This window comes from Rattus norvegicus, chromosome X (genome assembly GCF_036323735.1).
Source record: "Rattus norvegicus strain BN/NHsdMcwi chromosome X, GRCr8, whole genome shotgun sequence".
NCBI classification, from domain to species: domain Eukaryota; kingdom Metazoa; phylum Chordata; class Mammalia; order Rodentia; family Muridae; genus Rattus; species Rattus norvegicus.
The window spans coordinates 39,325,223-39,339,869 of NC_086039.1; the positions used below are offsets into that span (position 1 = coordinate 39,325,223).

Genomic DNA, 14,647 nt, shown 5'->3' on the forward strand with positions numbered 1-14,647 from the left:
TGAGGGGTGGTGGCATGCCTGTAATCCCATCACTGTGGAAACTATGGCAGGACTGTTTCAAGTTTAAGGACAGGCTAGTCTACATACTCAGTTGCAGACCAACCAAGATTTACATAGTGAAATCCTGTCTCTAAAGTTCCAAACCAAAGGAACCCAAAACACCTCTCTACCCCTCCCCCACAAACTTTTTATTTAAAAAAAATAAAAAGAAATGGGAGAATGGATTTCAGTAAGAAAAAAAAAAGATGGACAAATACTGTAAGGACTTAATTGCAAATAAAACCAAAACTGTCACTTGCATACTTGTATAGTTTCATACAGCATCTAGAGATGCAGATAAAATTAACCAAGAAGCAAAGACTTGAGTTTCTCTCCGTGGTTACAGTACAAAAGCAAGGTTTGGGTGATCAATCTGAAGTCACAAGGCTCACTCTGGATAGCAGAGGAAACCCAAGGGAGAACTAAGATAACAAAGGAAAGGGGGAATTTTGGAGCCAAGTCTGGTAGATGTGGACTTCTAGAAAAAGATTATTTTATTTGTGCCTGGCCTAATATTGGAGAAGATGTTTTGCTCACTTACTAAATTAGAAATATTCCTGATTTAAATTCTATCAATATAATTTCATAAAAACAATTTGGATAGAAAATTTTATATTGTAAAATTCTAATCATATAACTAAAATCATTGGATAAAAGGAACATACATGCTTTACTTGAAACTTTATTATATAAATTTCCATTTCTTTTAAAGATTACAAAACCTGTTGTTTGACAGGAATACAAGCAATATTGTTCCAGGATTATTCATGGATACATTGGAAAGAGCTTAGATTACACATTAATAGTATGATTTGCAAACTTCCCAGATTAGACTCTTAAGTAAAACAAATTAGTATTCAGTGAAATCTGATCCTCACAAGCACTTCATAACTATGGCCACAATGCCCAGTATCTGATGCGATTTACCCACCGATGAAAGGTACAGCAGTAAGAACCCTTGATATGGTACCTTGTTTGGGCTTCTGGCATGCCTTACTAGAGATAAGCTAGTATAAAGGAAGATCATATATAATAGTAGAAAAATATTTCTGATTTTTTTCTTTTTTAAAAACAGCTCAAGTAGATACCCACCCCATTCCCACCCATGGCCAAAAACTGCAAAATAATTACATCTTTTAGGTGTACACCTTCCCTTTTATTTAGGGCAAAAAGTTAAGATAAACTAATACATGTATATGATTTCGAGTTACACACTCATCACTCATAATCATTAAGGATGCTAATGAATGGCATTACTTTGAAACCTTTTTTAAAATTAAGAAACAAAGTTTTATATGGTAAACTACACTTACAGAAACACAACCCAAAGTCTTTATCCTCATGCCCTTGCTCTGTACTTAAAAGTTCTACTTTAAATACTTGTTTGAAAAACTCAGTATACAGTTCATCCAGTACTATAGTAATATAGGAATAAAGATGTTCACTTTCATTGGACATTGAACTAATCTACTTAGAGAGAACTATTATAGTGACTCTCTGCTCAAATACATTTCCATATAATGTACTTAAATGGTATATATTTAGAAGACATTTTTTGAGGTTCATACATCTGGACTTAAACCTCTAAATTTTCCTTTCCACTAATCTCTATCCAAAATGTCATATACCTTGCTAGTTGCTCTGGGAAAAGTCATGGATATTTCAACAGCTTATCCTGCAGTTCAAGGTTATATGGCAAAACAATGAGGAAAGTGCCTTAAGAGGTAGGAAGTAGGCTCTCACTCCAACCCTTGCTATGCCCACTAGGAACAGTTAAAGACTGGAATAAAAGTGGTACTTGTGAGACCTATAGTGACACCAGGTTTTACAAAAATTTAAGTTGACTTAATTACTAGAATTTTTAAAGAACTGTCACTTTGGAACCAGTTACAAGTCACTTGGCAACACAAAATACAGCAGTGTCAAAAACACAAAGCACACTGTAGATAAAGATTCTTCTTGGCCACCCATATTTGGGTATTATTGTGTAGATTCTTCACTGGAAAAAGTGGTTAGGTGTGGCTCTGTAGAATACCACTGTCTCAAGAAACTGAAATTCACTCCTTCATTAATTGGTCTCCACCAATGATCTCTTGGGGGAGATCAGCAAAATGTAAGTAACCTGGGGTTGAAAGAGGACTGTTTTCATTAATTGAAATAAAAACACTGAATTAAGTCAACTTCTCTGTGAATTAAATAAGGCTCAAAGTATACATCCAGGTTAGTCACAGGAGTTGGATCTTGCAGAGGAACAGATAGAGAGTTAGACTGGACCTTCCTGCTTTAAGCACCAAGATCAGCCATGAGATCCGTTGTTTTTGTGAGTCACAGAAAAGAGAGCTGTTTTTGATCCTTTGCACTCCAGAGCTCTCTGTGTGAATACTTTCCCAAGTCTCACATTTTCAACACCATAGTAAGAGAGAACTTATTTTTATAAAATACAGCAAAACAACCTGAAATAGTGTAGGTAATTCATAAAGCCAGGGAATGGAGACTATCAAGGTCATGTTGAAATGTGCGTTACTGGCCCCCACAGTAATTAAGGACATCTTATACCAAGGGCCCAAAGTTTAGAAAGCCTTTTGCACCTATCATGCCAGGATTAGCCTGCCCTGGCCCTTTCCCTATCAAATACATGCCTTCTTTTGAAGTTTCTGCACCTACTCTCTGTTCAAATCCTTCCTAGGCTGAGGGTATGTGCACAGCTTAGAGGACAACCCCCACTTCTCTTGATGTCTTCTGATGTTTTGGATGTGGCTACATCCAAAATGTGGAAACTACTGCACATGCCCAGCATCCTCCCTCCAGACACTCAGAACTGACTCTTCCGTATGCCAGCCTCACAGTATCTTGACTTTGGGTCTTGCTAAAATTATTTTTAGACTTGTGGGGTGGCTTGTGAAAAAAGATTTGCTTCACATCTGTTAAATTTAAGGGAGTAATGCACTTAGGAGATATCCTTTTAAACAGAAGGAGCTGAAATGATTCATAAAAAGTAAAAAATAACTTACCTTCATTTAATATCATCACTTGAAAGGGAAGATGCAAAACACACAGAATTATAACTCATAGTTTCCAGTATGTGCTTGACTATGTTAAAATGCATTTCTATTATCTGGGATATTATTTTGCATTGTAAACCAAGAGATTATCTGTAAAGAGGCCTGTCAGTTTAGTTCCTTCTTTCAGTGAAACATAAAAGTCGGCCAACAACTCTGGGATAAGTCCTAGAAACTAGCAGGGATGGGTGAAAGGTGGAAGACTTCAGGAGTGTTGTTAGCGTTAAGTAGAGTGGCCTGTGAGAAATGGACTTTGTGAAGGGACTGGAAAGGCTAACCCAGCACAAGCACTACATTGTCATCTGCATCTGCCCAGAGACAATGTGAACACTAAAGCCACAGATGCAGTCATTTATGCTCCTAACTTGCTTTGTCAGTAGGAAGCCTTCAGTTTTATGAATCTATTGTTTTTCTCCAATAAAACCGGCAGTTTGACTAGATAAAAAAGGCAATTCTTCTTAAAGGAAATACACTTGGCAATATATGATAGCAATATATGACTGCTATGAGGAAATAGATGGTTTTTGACTTTAGCTCCTGGTTGGGTGACGATATGACAGAAAGGCAGCGTGGTGTTCTGAAGAAAACTTGAATAGGAGATGGGATAAGTGGAGGAATCGGACACATTGCCTAGAGGAGGGAAAGGCTTTCTTGCTAGGCGATGAAAGCATCCACATACTCAAGCCCTTCAATTGCTGGTATGTAGAATGCCTTTCAGTTAGGAGATAAGCGTACACTTCATTTCTATGCAATCATTGTGTGTTGCTTGGGAAAAGGGGGTACTAAGAGATTTTCTCTTTCTCTTTAGTAGCAGAGAAAATAAGGAATGATAGGTGTTTTTATGCACTGCAAAAAGCAGGAAGGGACTCACATGTATTGGGGCACATGCCTGATGAGGGAAGCTAAATCACCTTTCTTTGCTCATGTTTAGCACATCACAAAATGTACACTGGGTAGTGTGACGAAGATATGGGTAATGATGGATAGAGAAGGGTTTTTTTATTGTTGTTAAATGAAACCAGAAACTACCAAGTTAGATGTGAATACTGCACCGAAGTGCAGCCGGAGGCCATTGCGAAATCTGGCGACTACTGAAGTCAAAAGAAACATCACATGGCTATAAACCTTCAGAAGGGATTCGGAAAACAGTCAGTGCGAATCAGTCATTCAGCCTGCAGCAGCTATGACTCCAGTTTAGAACAGATATTGTTTGATGAAGAATATTTTATTCCCTAGAATAAGAAAGTTTAAATCCAATTTTATATGGAGGCCTGTGGCCTTTATTATATCCAAATTAGTGTTTAATATAGAATATCTATTTAAACATGAAATATCCAGTAAGGCTTTAATTACCACTTGCTAAAATTCCCTTTTCTAATTTATTCTGGTTCTTTTAAAGGTCTTTGATGTATACTGCCAAATATTAAGTATGAGGGCTATGTAAGGTTAAAAGTGCAAGGACTACTTTTTTAATTAAGGGAAAGAAACCTTAAGAAATCAAAGTCTGTGGACTGACTTCATAGGTGTATTCCTGATTTCATGCCACACACACACACACACACACACACACACACACACACACAAACACACACACACACACACACACCCCAACTTCTCTCCTGTTAACAGCTCTCTAGTTAGTCTGACAGAGCACCTGGCTTGAAGAACAAATGAACCAACCTGTGAAACAAACGGGGCGATATGTACAATTTGAAAGAATTACATTCAATAGCTGTTCAATCAATCTGGCCATCTTTAAAGTTTTCCAACAATACTGTTAATCCAGGTGAACTATTTATCCAGATTTAATAGTCAATTGATTAGTAGACTCCAAGTTAAACAAGGCATGTATACATTAAAGAAAGCAGTACAGAAATGTACTGTATATGAACTGTTTACAAAAACATACAAAATGTTGGATGGCACAAAGGATACAGTGCTAATATAAATGAACTGTTTAAGCTAAGTGCTTAACATAAACTGTCCATCCCTGTAACTAACAAAGAATATTTAGGGGACATGAAATATTTCCTATAAAAATAATGCTATATGGTGTAGAGTACTTTTATTCAGTGTATTTTAGGTGGTATTCATGTGTTCGTTATTTTTGTTGATTCAGTGAATAGATCTTCATCATGTTTCCATTTTCATTTCGGAGCTCCAGGAAAATCTAACTTGCTAACAATCACTTAAAGCGAGAAGAGACGAAGCAGGAGCAGCAGCGTTATGGGTACCAGCTGGGACAGTGTGTGCTTGCAGGTGTCTCTCAGGTATGTGCTACCTGTCGCCAGAACTTGTGCTATCAGCTTACATCATGGTACCAAACATCTCACTGAGGTCACTTCACAGGGCTGTTGAGGTGATTTTTTTAATACCTCTCCGCTGAGCAAGAGTAGAACGGCCTACCGGTTCCAAAACTGGAGACTGATTGCGGTTTAAAGCAGAGTATGTAGCTGCCATGGCACCCTGAGAAAAGCAAAGGAAGGTTACAACAAGAACACCATGTATACAGATGGAAAACAGGGCTTCCCCAGGAGTTTTTCTTACACAAACGAACATAGATCTTTACCAGTCTTCTATGAGAATAATCTCTGGTGAATATTTCAGATTTAGCTAAAGTTGGGGCCAATGTGAGAGGCTGAAATTTAATATGAGAAAGAATAGAGGGGCTCAAATAGAGCAGTCCTCATTTTTCTTAAGGTCATTTAATTTGTCTTTATAACCCTGTAATATGAGAGGCTATAAACCATGATCTTTCAGTTAGAAAAATTCATAGATTCTGCCCTGATAGTGAACACCTGTGAATACAGAATGACAGACGTGCAAACATTTCCCTTACATTAACTTAATTACTGACATTCTGGTATGCCTCGTGCCCTTATGCCAACATGTTAGACAGTCATGTATGAGCCTCCCACACTAGAACTTGTAAACAAGATGAAAGAGAAAGTTGCTGGGGGCATGGAGAAAGGGTTCTTGGAGGCTCAGCTGTCCTTGTTCACTCTGGAGGTCACATAGAAAGCAATGACTGGATATAGAGAGGGCTGCTTACCTTTACGAGATGCGGTGCATCCTGTCTGTTTAGTTGGTATTGTGGCAGTTGGTCCCAGTGGACAATCCAAGGATGTCTGAGCACAAGAGCAGCAGTCAGTCTCTGATGAGGATCTACATGAAGCATCTTTGACACCAGGTCCTATCAGGTGAAGGAGAAGAGTAAGACAAGGTTAATTTTTTCTGGCATCCGCATTCTTCCTCAGCTTTTATGATGCTGTGTTTCCTGGTAGCAGCCCTTCGGTAATAAAGCAATTTTTACAATAAGTGTGTGAGAAAAACACTCCAATCTCCCCTCTCTCTTTCCTGAATACCACGATGTTATGGTGCAAAGAATCAGTTTACTCTGGTCTTTCTTAGCTCTGCTCTAATTCTAGAGGTTTATAACACTCAGAGAACTCTGGACTTAGGGAGTATTAGTTCAGTGAGGGAGAGACAAAGAATCAGTTAGAAAGCAAGGTACAGACAGGTGCCAACAGCAGCCAGAAGAACATAAACTAGGAGATGGTTTCAAAAATGTCACTTTCCATTGTTACTTTCTTTGAGATAGTATTGCCATGTACTTTCAAGTGGCTTGGTACTTTTAGCCTAGCCTCAAACTTGTGGCAATCTTGAATTTAGCCTCCTGAATGCAGGTAAAAGTGACTCTTAAGAGGAAGGTGAGCCCTGAAGAATAGGCAGGAGCTTGATTTGAGAAGTATGGAGGAAGCAGAACATCTCAGGAAGACATAAGGAGTGCATCTAGAAGAAAGCCCTAAGGTACAAGAGATCATGTCTGTGGTGCTCTGCATGAGAATGACCCCATAAGCTCCAATACTTGGTCCCCAGTTGGTAGAATGTTTGGGAAGAATTAGCAGGTGTGCTCTTGTTAGAGGAAGTGTGTTACTTTGGGGGACAGGCTTTGAGGTTTCAAGTTAGCACCCTCTGCCTCCCCTGCCACCGTGCCTTTCCTCCATCATGGGCTCTAACCCTCTGAAACTGTAAGCTCAATTAAACACTTCCTAAGTTGCCTTGGACATAGGTTTTTGTCACAATAATAGGAAGTAACTAATACAATGTCACAGTCGAGGAGATGACTAGAGTACAATGTGGCTAGGTGTAGAAATTTGCTGTCAGGGAGAGAACACAGCAGTCACTAAAGTGGAAGAGTGAGAAGAGACACATGAGGAAGTCTTTCCAGGCCATGTTAACAACTATGGTCTTATTCTAGAGCACAAAAAACACTAACACAGATTGTAAGGTGATCAAGTTTGAAATTTAGATACTCCTTATTTATGGAGAAAAAATAATTTGAAGGGGCAAAAGCCTGAAGATTTAGACTGCTTGTTTTGAAGACAAGATCTCACATAGAGCAGGCTTCAAACTCAATTAGCAGCCATAGATGACCTTGGACATCTAATCTTCCTGCTTGAGCATCTCAAGTGCTAAGAACAGAAATACCTTCTGAACACAATTGGAAATAAGAGTGACGCAGGTGTGGCGGCACATGACTGTAGTCCTGACCACCTGAGAAGCTGGAGGAGGACTCATTAAATCCAGTAGTTTCCCTATAGCCTAGGCAACACTATGTAAAACTTTGTATCAAAAATAAATAAGTATAAATAAAATAGGTTAAAATACCAAATGAAAAAAAAAAGACCATTCCTATCAAATTCTGAAAATGAGCCAAAGTGCTTAAAGTAAACAGAAACCTTCCAGGGGCAAAATAAAGCTCAATTACAATTTTAATACCATCGCTGTGATTGACTGGGCCAGGCCATTTCAAACTTTTCTTTCTCTTACTGATAACCCTTCAATGGCTACCCACCTTGACTACCCTCCCTCCCTTCCATGTAACTACACTGGGGAAGGCCTTATGACTACTAGGCAAGAGGTCAACCACTGATCCCCAGCTTTCTATTCCTATGGTAGCATTTTGCTGAATTCCTTCCTCAGTTCTTTTCTCATCATGCTTCGATAATCTCATTCATAATCCTTACTTTAGCTACTAGAGGTGATGCTACCCTTTCACACTCTACCACAGACTTCTAAGACCTACAGCCATGTGGCCAGTTGCCTTAATAATCAAACACCTCTAAATTATATTTTTATAGAAAGTATTTCTGAGGGTTTGTATATGCTTGGCCCAGGAAGTGGCACTATTTGGAGGTGTGGTCTTATTGGAGTAGGCATGCCACCATGGGTGTGGGCTTTAACACCCTCATCTCAGCTGTCTGGAAGTCAGTATTCTGCTAGCAGCCTTCAGATGAAGAGGTAGAACTCTCAGCTTTGCCTGAACCATGTCTGCCTGGCAACTGCCATGTTCCCACCTTGATGATAATGGACTAAGCCTCTGAACCTGTAAGCCAGCCCCAATTAAATGTTGTCCTTTATAAGAGTTGCCTTGGTCAGGGTGTCTGTTCACAGCAGGAAAACCCTGACTAAGACAGAATTTCAAATCCATTATGCAGAAATCTGCAACTACTCCAAATCTTAGTTTCTTACATTTGTCTGAGGTAGCATTGGGGATTGAATGCTTTGTAGCTGCTTCTTACTCGGTTATGTTCAATAAGCTATAAGCTCTGTTCTTCCTGCTTAATTTCCCTTTCATTTGCCTCAGATTCCATTGCACTTACAATAATTTTGTTCATCACCATTCATAATTTGAAATGTATAAACCTTAGAAATAATAACAGCAATCTTTTATGTCAGAGAGCACTGAACAAAACAATGTAAGTCAAACAGTTACCAGAATCCTTTTAGAGGAAACATTCAACAAAGGGCAGCTGTGGTCTTGTTCTCTTCTCCTAGCCATTATATAACCCAAAGTAGTGACAATGTTCCCATGGGCAACTTGTTCTTAAAGAGACACACCTGTACTGACATAATCCTCCTTCCCATTCTGTAGGTAATGATAGTATTACATGTGATTACAATCTGTACAAAGGCACGAGAACTATTGTAATGGCATAGAATTTGTGAGACACACTATGAGTTAGACATAATTTTTGTGCTCTATATTTGTGTCTCCATCCTTATCTCTCACTAAAAAAGCATTCTGGAGTACAAATGAATGCAAAAGTATCAAGGCAACTTTAACTGACTAGAGGAAGAAAGTGAAGCCTAAGTTCTGATACTGCGGTTATAGGTAACATTTCTTCATGTACCTCACATGTGATCGTGACAGTTTGTTCTAGACTGTGGATGAAAATGACTGTTCCACGGCATGCAAAATGGGAAGTCTGATTACTGCACACAGTTTATTAATTTCCCTTTCTTTCTTTTTTCTGAGATGGTGTGTCTGCATAGTCCTGGCTGGTCTGGAATTCTTTCTATAGACAAGGCTGACTTCGACCTCTGAGATCTGCCTTCCTCCTTAGTGCTGGGATTAAAGCCATTTGCACCACCATGCTTGGCTAGCTTAGCAGCTTTTTCTTTTAAATTTTTCCACAATACCCAACCTAAGTCAAGAAATCCTAGGTCTGTGTCACACGGTTATTTACAATTCAGGCTCACTGGGTATCTTGGCTTGTTCATGCTGGAGAACTCACACCAGAGGAGCAGTCTGGGGGCACTGAGCTTCCCTGTTACTTTCTTGTCCAGGTTATTTGTATTCTTTAGCACGAACACTGGACTAAGTGACAATGCAGGCCACCTAGTACTGTGCATTTTGGGTTGTCTCTCTGCCAGTCTGTGCATTCTCTGGGATCAAGAATTCTAGAATTGCCACATATTTTCTTTACAAACCTTTTATTTATTAAACATATTCTAAGTGCTCAATAAGAAGAATTAGGAAGAAAATAGGTACCCAGAAAAAATAAAGTATCCGCCTTGAGAAATCTTAATATTAGAAAAACATAAAGGCTAACATTATTTCTTTATTTTTTGGGGAACTCTCACCCAGAGAATCATGTTTGCTAAGCACGTGATTGCTGAGCTACACCCTTAGTCTAACATGTTGATTTTAAACAGAGTTAAAGTCAAGTATCAAAACATTAATTCAACTGGCTAACTGAGCTTCCTACATCAAAAGAACCCGTGAACTTCCTGGATGTGCTTTATTTACAACCTAAACTCAAACTTCCATTTCTAAGGAAGTCAGTGAACATGTTTACCAATGCTTCTTCAGTTTCTTCTGTATTTTCCTTATTGTGATGTGGAAAAGTTTTCTCTTTTTTTTTTTTCAGAAAGAAGCGTTCTACCTATGCAATGACATACTTCCTTCAACAAGGCCCCACCTCCTAATAGTAGCGCTTCCTGTGTGCCAAGCATATTTAAACCACCAAAATGAAGTTTCAATTCATGGAATTCAGAGACACTTTTTCCAAACAAAGCAAGTCAGAGATAATCCTAGAGATTGAATTAGTCAGTTTGGAAAATTAGATTGTGTGGAGGCTAGAAGGACATAGGCATTGGCCTAGGAATAGTTAAAACAGAGAAAGAAATGCTCTGGGCTCAGCCCAGGCTATTTATCTGCACAGCTTTGGTATGGTTCTCATCTCATCCCTACATGAGAAGAACAGAAGTTATTTAAACAGTTTTCAAGAATAGAAATGTCCTGTTGTTGGAAAGAAATAAAACAAAATTAAACTATTGCAAACATTAAAAAAAGAAGTGTTCTATGAATTAAGTGAAAGTAGAAGCACTGGAAAGTATGTCAGTGTTAGTCAGCGTTAGTTAGAATAGCAGCTCCAGAGCTAAGGGAATGAGTCCCAACAACCAGGCTATAGACCAGGCTGTTGTTAATTGTGGTAAACATTTATCCCTGTTCTTTGCAACAAATTAAAATCAGGACATATGGGGTTGGGGATTTAGCTCAGTGGTAGAGCACTAAGCGCAAGGCGCTGGGTTCGGTCCCCAGCTCCAAAAAAAAAAAAAAAAAAAAAACAAACAAACAAACAAACAGGACATACTGCAATTCTTTTAGGGAACATGTTCTCTGCAATGAGAATTTCAAGTGCTCATGTGTACTTGGTGACTAACTATGAACAAGTTTATACTAAAACTCTAGCCTTTGCTTTTGTCGTGTGAAATGAAGATACTACCATGTATCTTACAATGTTCTTAGGAGGTAAAGTGCACTGGGAGGCATGCAGAAGACAGACAAGTCACACAAATCCCCACCATAATTATTCACCATGTATGTTAGTAATTTAGCTTTAGAATGTATACAGATAATAAGGCCAAACCAAATTCCTTCAGGAGAGAAACAAAATGGTCCTTTTTGTAGTTCAAGATCTTTTGTAATATCACTTCAACATACTACTTTATAAACAAAACCTTCTGTTAGTGTTTCTTCTCATGAATTATGACAAATAACTTTTTGGCAGCTTGTAAGAGGGGCTAGGGAGATAGTTCAGTTAGTATATGCTTGCTAGTTAGTATTTGTAAACTTGACACAAACTAGAGTTGTCTGGAAAGAGGGAATCCTAACTAAGGATTTGCTTCCATTGGACTGCCCTGTGGGCATGTCCATGGAATATTTTTAAAAAATCTAATGTTTTATATTTACTTATTTTATTATGTCTATGAGTGTTTGGTCTACATACATGTATGAATACCACATGTATGCCTGGGACTTTCAGAGCTCAGAAGTCATTGGGTCCCTTGTAACCAGAGTTACAGATAGTTTTGAACCACCATGTGGTTGTCAGGAACTGAACTCAGGTCCTCAACAAGAACAGCAAAGTATTTTATCTCCTTGCTTAATGATTGGTATGGGAGGCTCCCGCCTATTGCTGTCAGTGCCGTCCATATAAGAAATCAGATTGACTCCAGCCAGAAGAACAGATAGATGCTTAGCCTAATTGTCATCAGAGAAGTTTCATCTAGTGACTGATGGGACCAGATAGAGAGACCTGCAGCCAATCATTGGGGGAACTCCACTGAAGTGGGGGAGAAATTAGAAGTACAGAAAAATTCTGTAGAAGCCAGAGGGATCAAGAATACCAGGAGATTTAACTTAGGTATGTGGTATCTGTCTAAAAAGTCATTCATTCCATTTTCCATTCATAGATTTTCCATTTTGTTGAGTAAAGGCTTCTGTAGTAAGATCTGATAACTTTTTTTTAAATTTCTTCAGTTTCTGTTGTTATGTTTCCCTTTTCATTTCTGATTTTGTTAATTTGGATGCTGTCTCTGTGTTCTTTAGTTGGTTTGGCTAAGGGTTTATCTATCTTGTTGATTTTCTCAAAGAACCAGCTCCCGGTTTTGTTGATTCTTTGTATAGTCCTTTTTGTTTCTACTTGGTTGATTTCAGCTCTGAGTTTGGTAATTTCCTGCCATCTACTCCTCCTGGGTGTGTTTGCTTCTTTTTGTTCTAGAGCTCTCAGGTGTGCTGTTAAGTTGCTAGTGTAGTATCCCTCTAATTTTTTTTATGAAGTACTCAGCGCTATGAATTTTCCTTTTAGCACTGCTTTCATTGCGTCCCATAAGTTTGGATATGCTGTGACTTCTAAATACTATTCAGCTATTAGAAATGTCAACTTCGGGGTTGGGGATTTAGCTCAGTGGAAGAGCGCTTGCCTAGCAAGCGCAAGGCCCTGGGTTCGGTCCCCAGCTCCGAAAAAAAGAAAAGAAAAGAAAAAAAAATGTCAACTTCACACATTTTGCAGGCAAATGGATGGAACTAGAAAATATCATCCTGAGTGGAGTAACTCTGACCCAAAAGGACATGCACGGTATGTACTTGCTAATAAATGGGTATTAGCCAAAAAATACAGAATACCTAGGATATCACCCACAGAATTTAAGAAGTTTACCAAGCAGAAAGGCCAAATGAGAATGCTTCAATCCCACTTAGTAGGGGGAAGAAAGTAATCATGGGAGGTAGAAGGATGGAAGGATTTGGGTGGGAGAGGGGAGGGGGAGGGGAAAGGGAAAAGGAGAACAGGATCATGTAAGGGTTGGGGGTGGGAGGGCAGTAGAGAAGCCCAGAGGGACAGCAGAATGAATAGAAATCTGTAGCCTCAACTGGTGGAAAGTAGGGAGACCCTCTAGAAAGAACCAGAGATCTGGGATGTGAGAGACTTTTAGGACTCAAAGGGGGGGAACTTAGATGAAATGCCCTACAGTGGGGAGAGGGAACTCCTAGAATCTACCTCCAGCAGAAAGACAGGACCTCCAAAAGGAGGGATGGTGTTACCAACTCACAGTCAAAATTTCTGACTCAAAAGTGTTCCTGTCTAAAAGGACTGCAGGGGCAAAAACAGAGAAGAGACTGAGGGAAAGATGGTCCAGTGACCTGCCCAACTTGGGATCCATCTCAAGGGGAGGCTCCAAGGCCTGACACTATTACTGATGCTCTGGTGTGCTTACAGACAGGAGCCTAGCACAGCTGTCCTCTGAGAGGCCAAACCAGCAGCTGACTGAGACAGATGCAGATACTTACACCCAACTGTTGAACTGAAGTTGGGACTGATATATTTGAATTAGGAAAAGAAAAGCAGCAGATGAGTTGGGCAGCCCCATAGGAAGACCAGCAATCTCAACTCATCCGGACCCTTGGGAGCTCCCAGACACTAAGCCACCAATCAGGCAGCATACACAGGCAGGTCTGGGGCTCCAAACACATATACAACAGAGGACTTCCTGGTCTGGCCTCAGTGCACTGAATCCTCAAGGCCCCAAGGAGGGGGAGGTCTGGTGGGAGGAACATCCTCTTGGGGACAGGGGGAAAGGAATGGGATGAGGAATTGTGGGACTGGGGACTGGGATTGAGGACAACAGCAGGATTGTAAATAAATAAATTAATTAATTTAAAAAAATACCAGGAGAACAAGGCCTAACAGAATCAACTAAACAGGGCTCATAGGGGTTTTCTCTGTCAACCACACAGACTGCATGGGTCTACACTAGGTCCTCTGCATACATGTTATGGTTGTGTACCATTGTGTCCTTGTGGGACTACTAATAGTGGTAGTGGAGGTTGTCTTTGACTCTTTCACCTGCTCCTGGGACTCTTTTCCTCCTACTAGGTTGCCTCATCTATCCTTGATATAATGGCTTGTGTCTAGTCTTATTTTAACTTGTTATACTGTATTTGGTTTATATCCCTGAGAGGCCTGCTCTTTTCTGAAGAGAAACGAAGGAGGAGTAGATCTGGTAGAGAGGGGAGGTGGAGGAGAGGATAGGAGGACTAGGATGTAATGCATGAGAGAATTAAAAGAAAAGAGAGATTGGAATACCACCACAAAAAAAAAATAAAAAAGAAAGCAAGTTGAGAACGTGTGCTTAGCATATATGATGTCCTGGGTCCAATTCCTACCCCTGATAATAAAACAAAATGAGAGCCATGTAATTGGAAGTCACACGTACCTTTGCTGTGTCTGAAACAGAATTCCAGTAACCACCACTGAGTGAGAATTTTCCACTACCTATTCGTGCCAGTATTTCCTCTGGAGTATCATCAGGACCATTTGCAAATGGAGTGTAACTAGATTATAATAAAGTTAAAATATCAATGAATAAAATTTCTCTTATGGTTGGTAATATTTATATTTACTTGTAGTTTCTAAATG

General features: G+C 39.5%; 1 protein-coding gene across 9 annotated transcripts in view; it reads right to left on the minus strand.

The window, feature by feature from the left end:
* Positions 1-703: 703 nt before the first annotated feature.
* Rps6ka3 (ribosomal protein S6 kinase A3) overlaps positions 704-14,647 on the minus strand; it is a 106,092-nt gene continuing 92,148 nt past the window's right edge. For 8 of the 9 annotated variants that reach the window (XM_063280249.1, XM_017602129.3, XM_039099976.2 and 5 more), the window contains 3 exons: positions 14,445-14,562; positions 6,151-6,291; positions 706-5,564 (listed from right to left, as the gene is read on the minus strand). In XM_063280249.1, coding sequence (XP_063136319.1) covers positions 5,442-5,564; positions 6,151-6,291; positions 14,445-14,562 — 382 coding nt within the window. In that variant the 3' untranslated portion in view covers positions 706-5,441. Of the gene's footprint in view, positions 5,565-6,150; positions 6,292-14,444; positions 14,563-14,647 lie in introns of all 9 variants that reach the window. The other variant, NM_001192004.3, reaches the window with a different exon arrangement.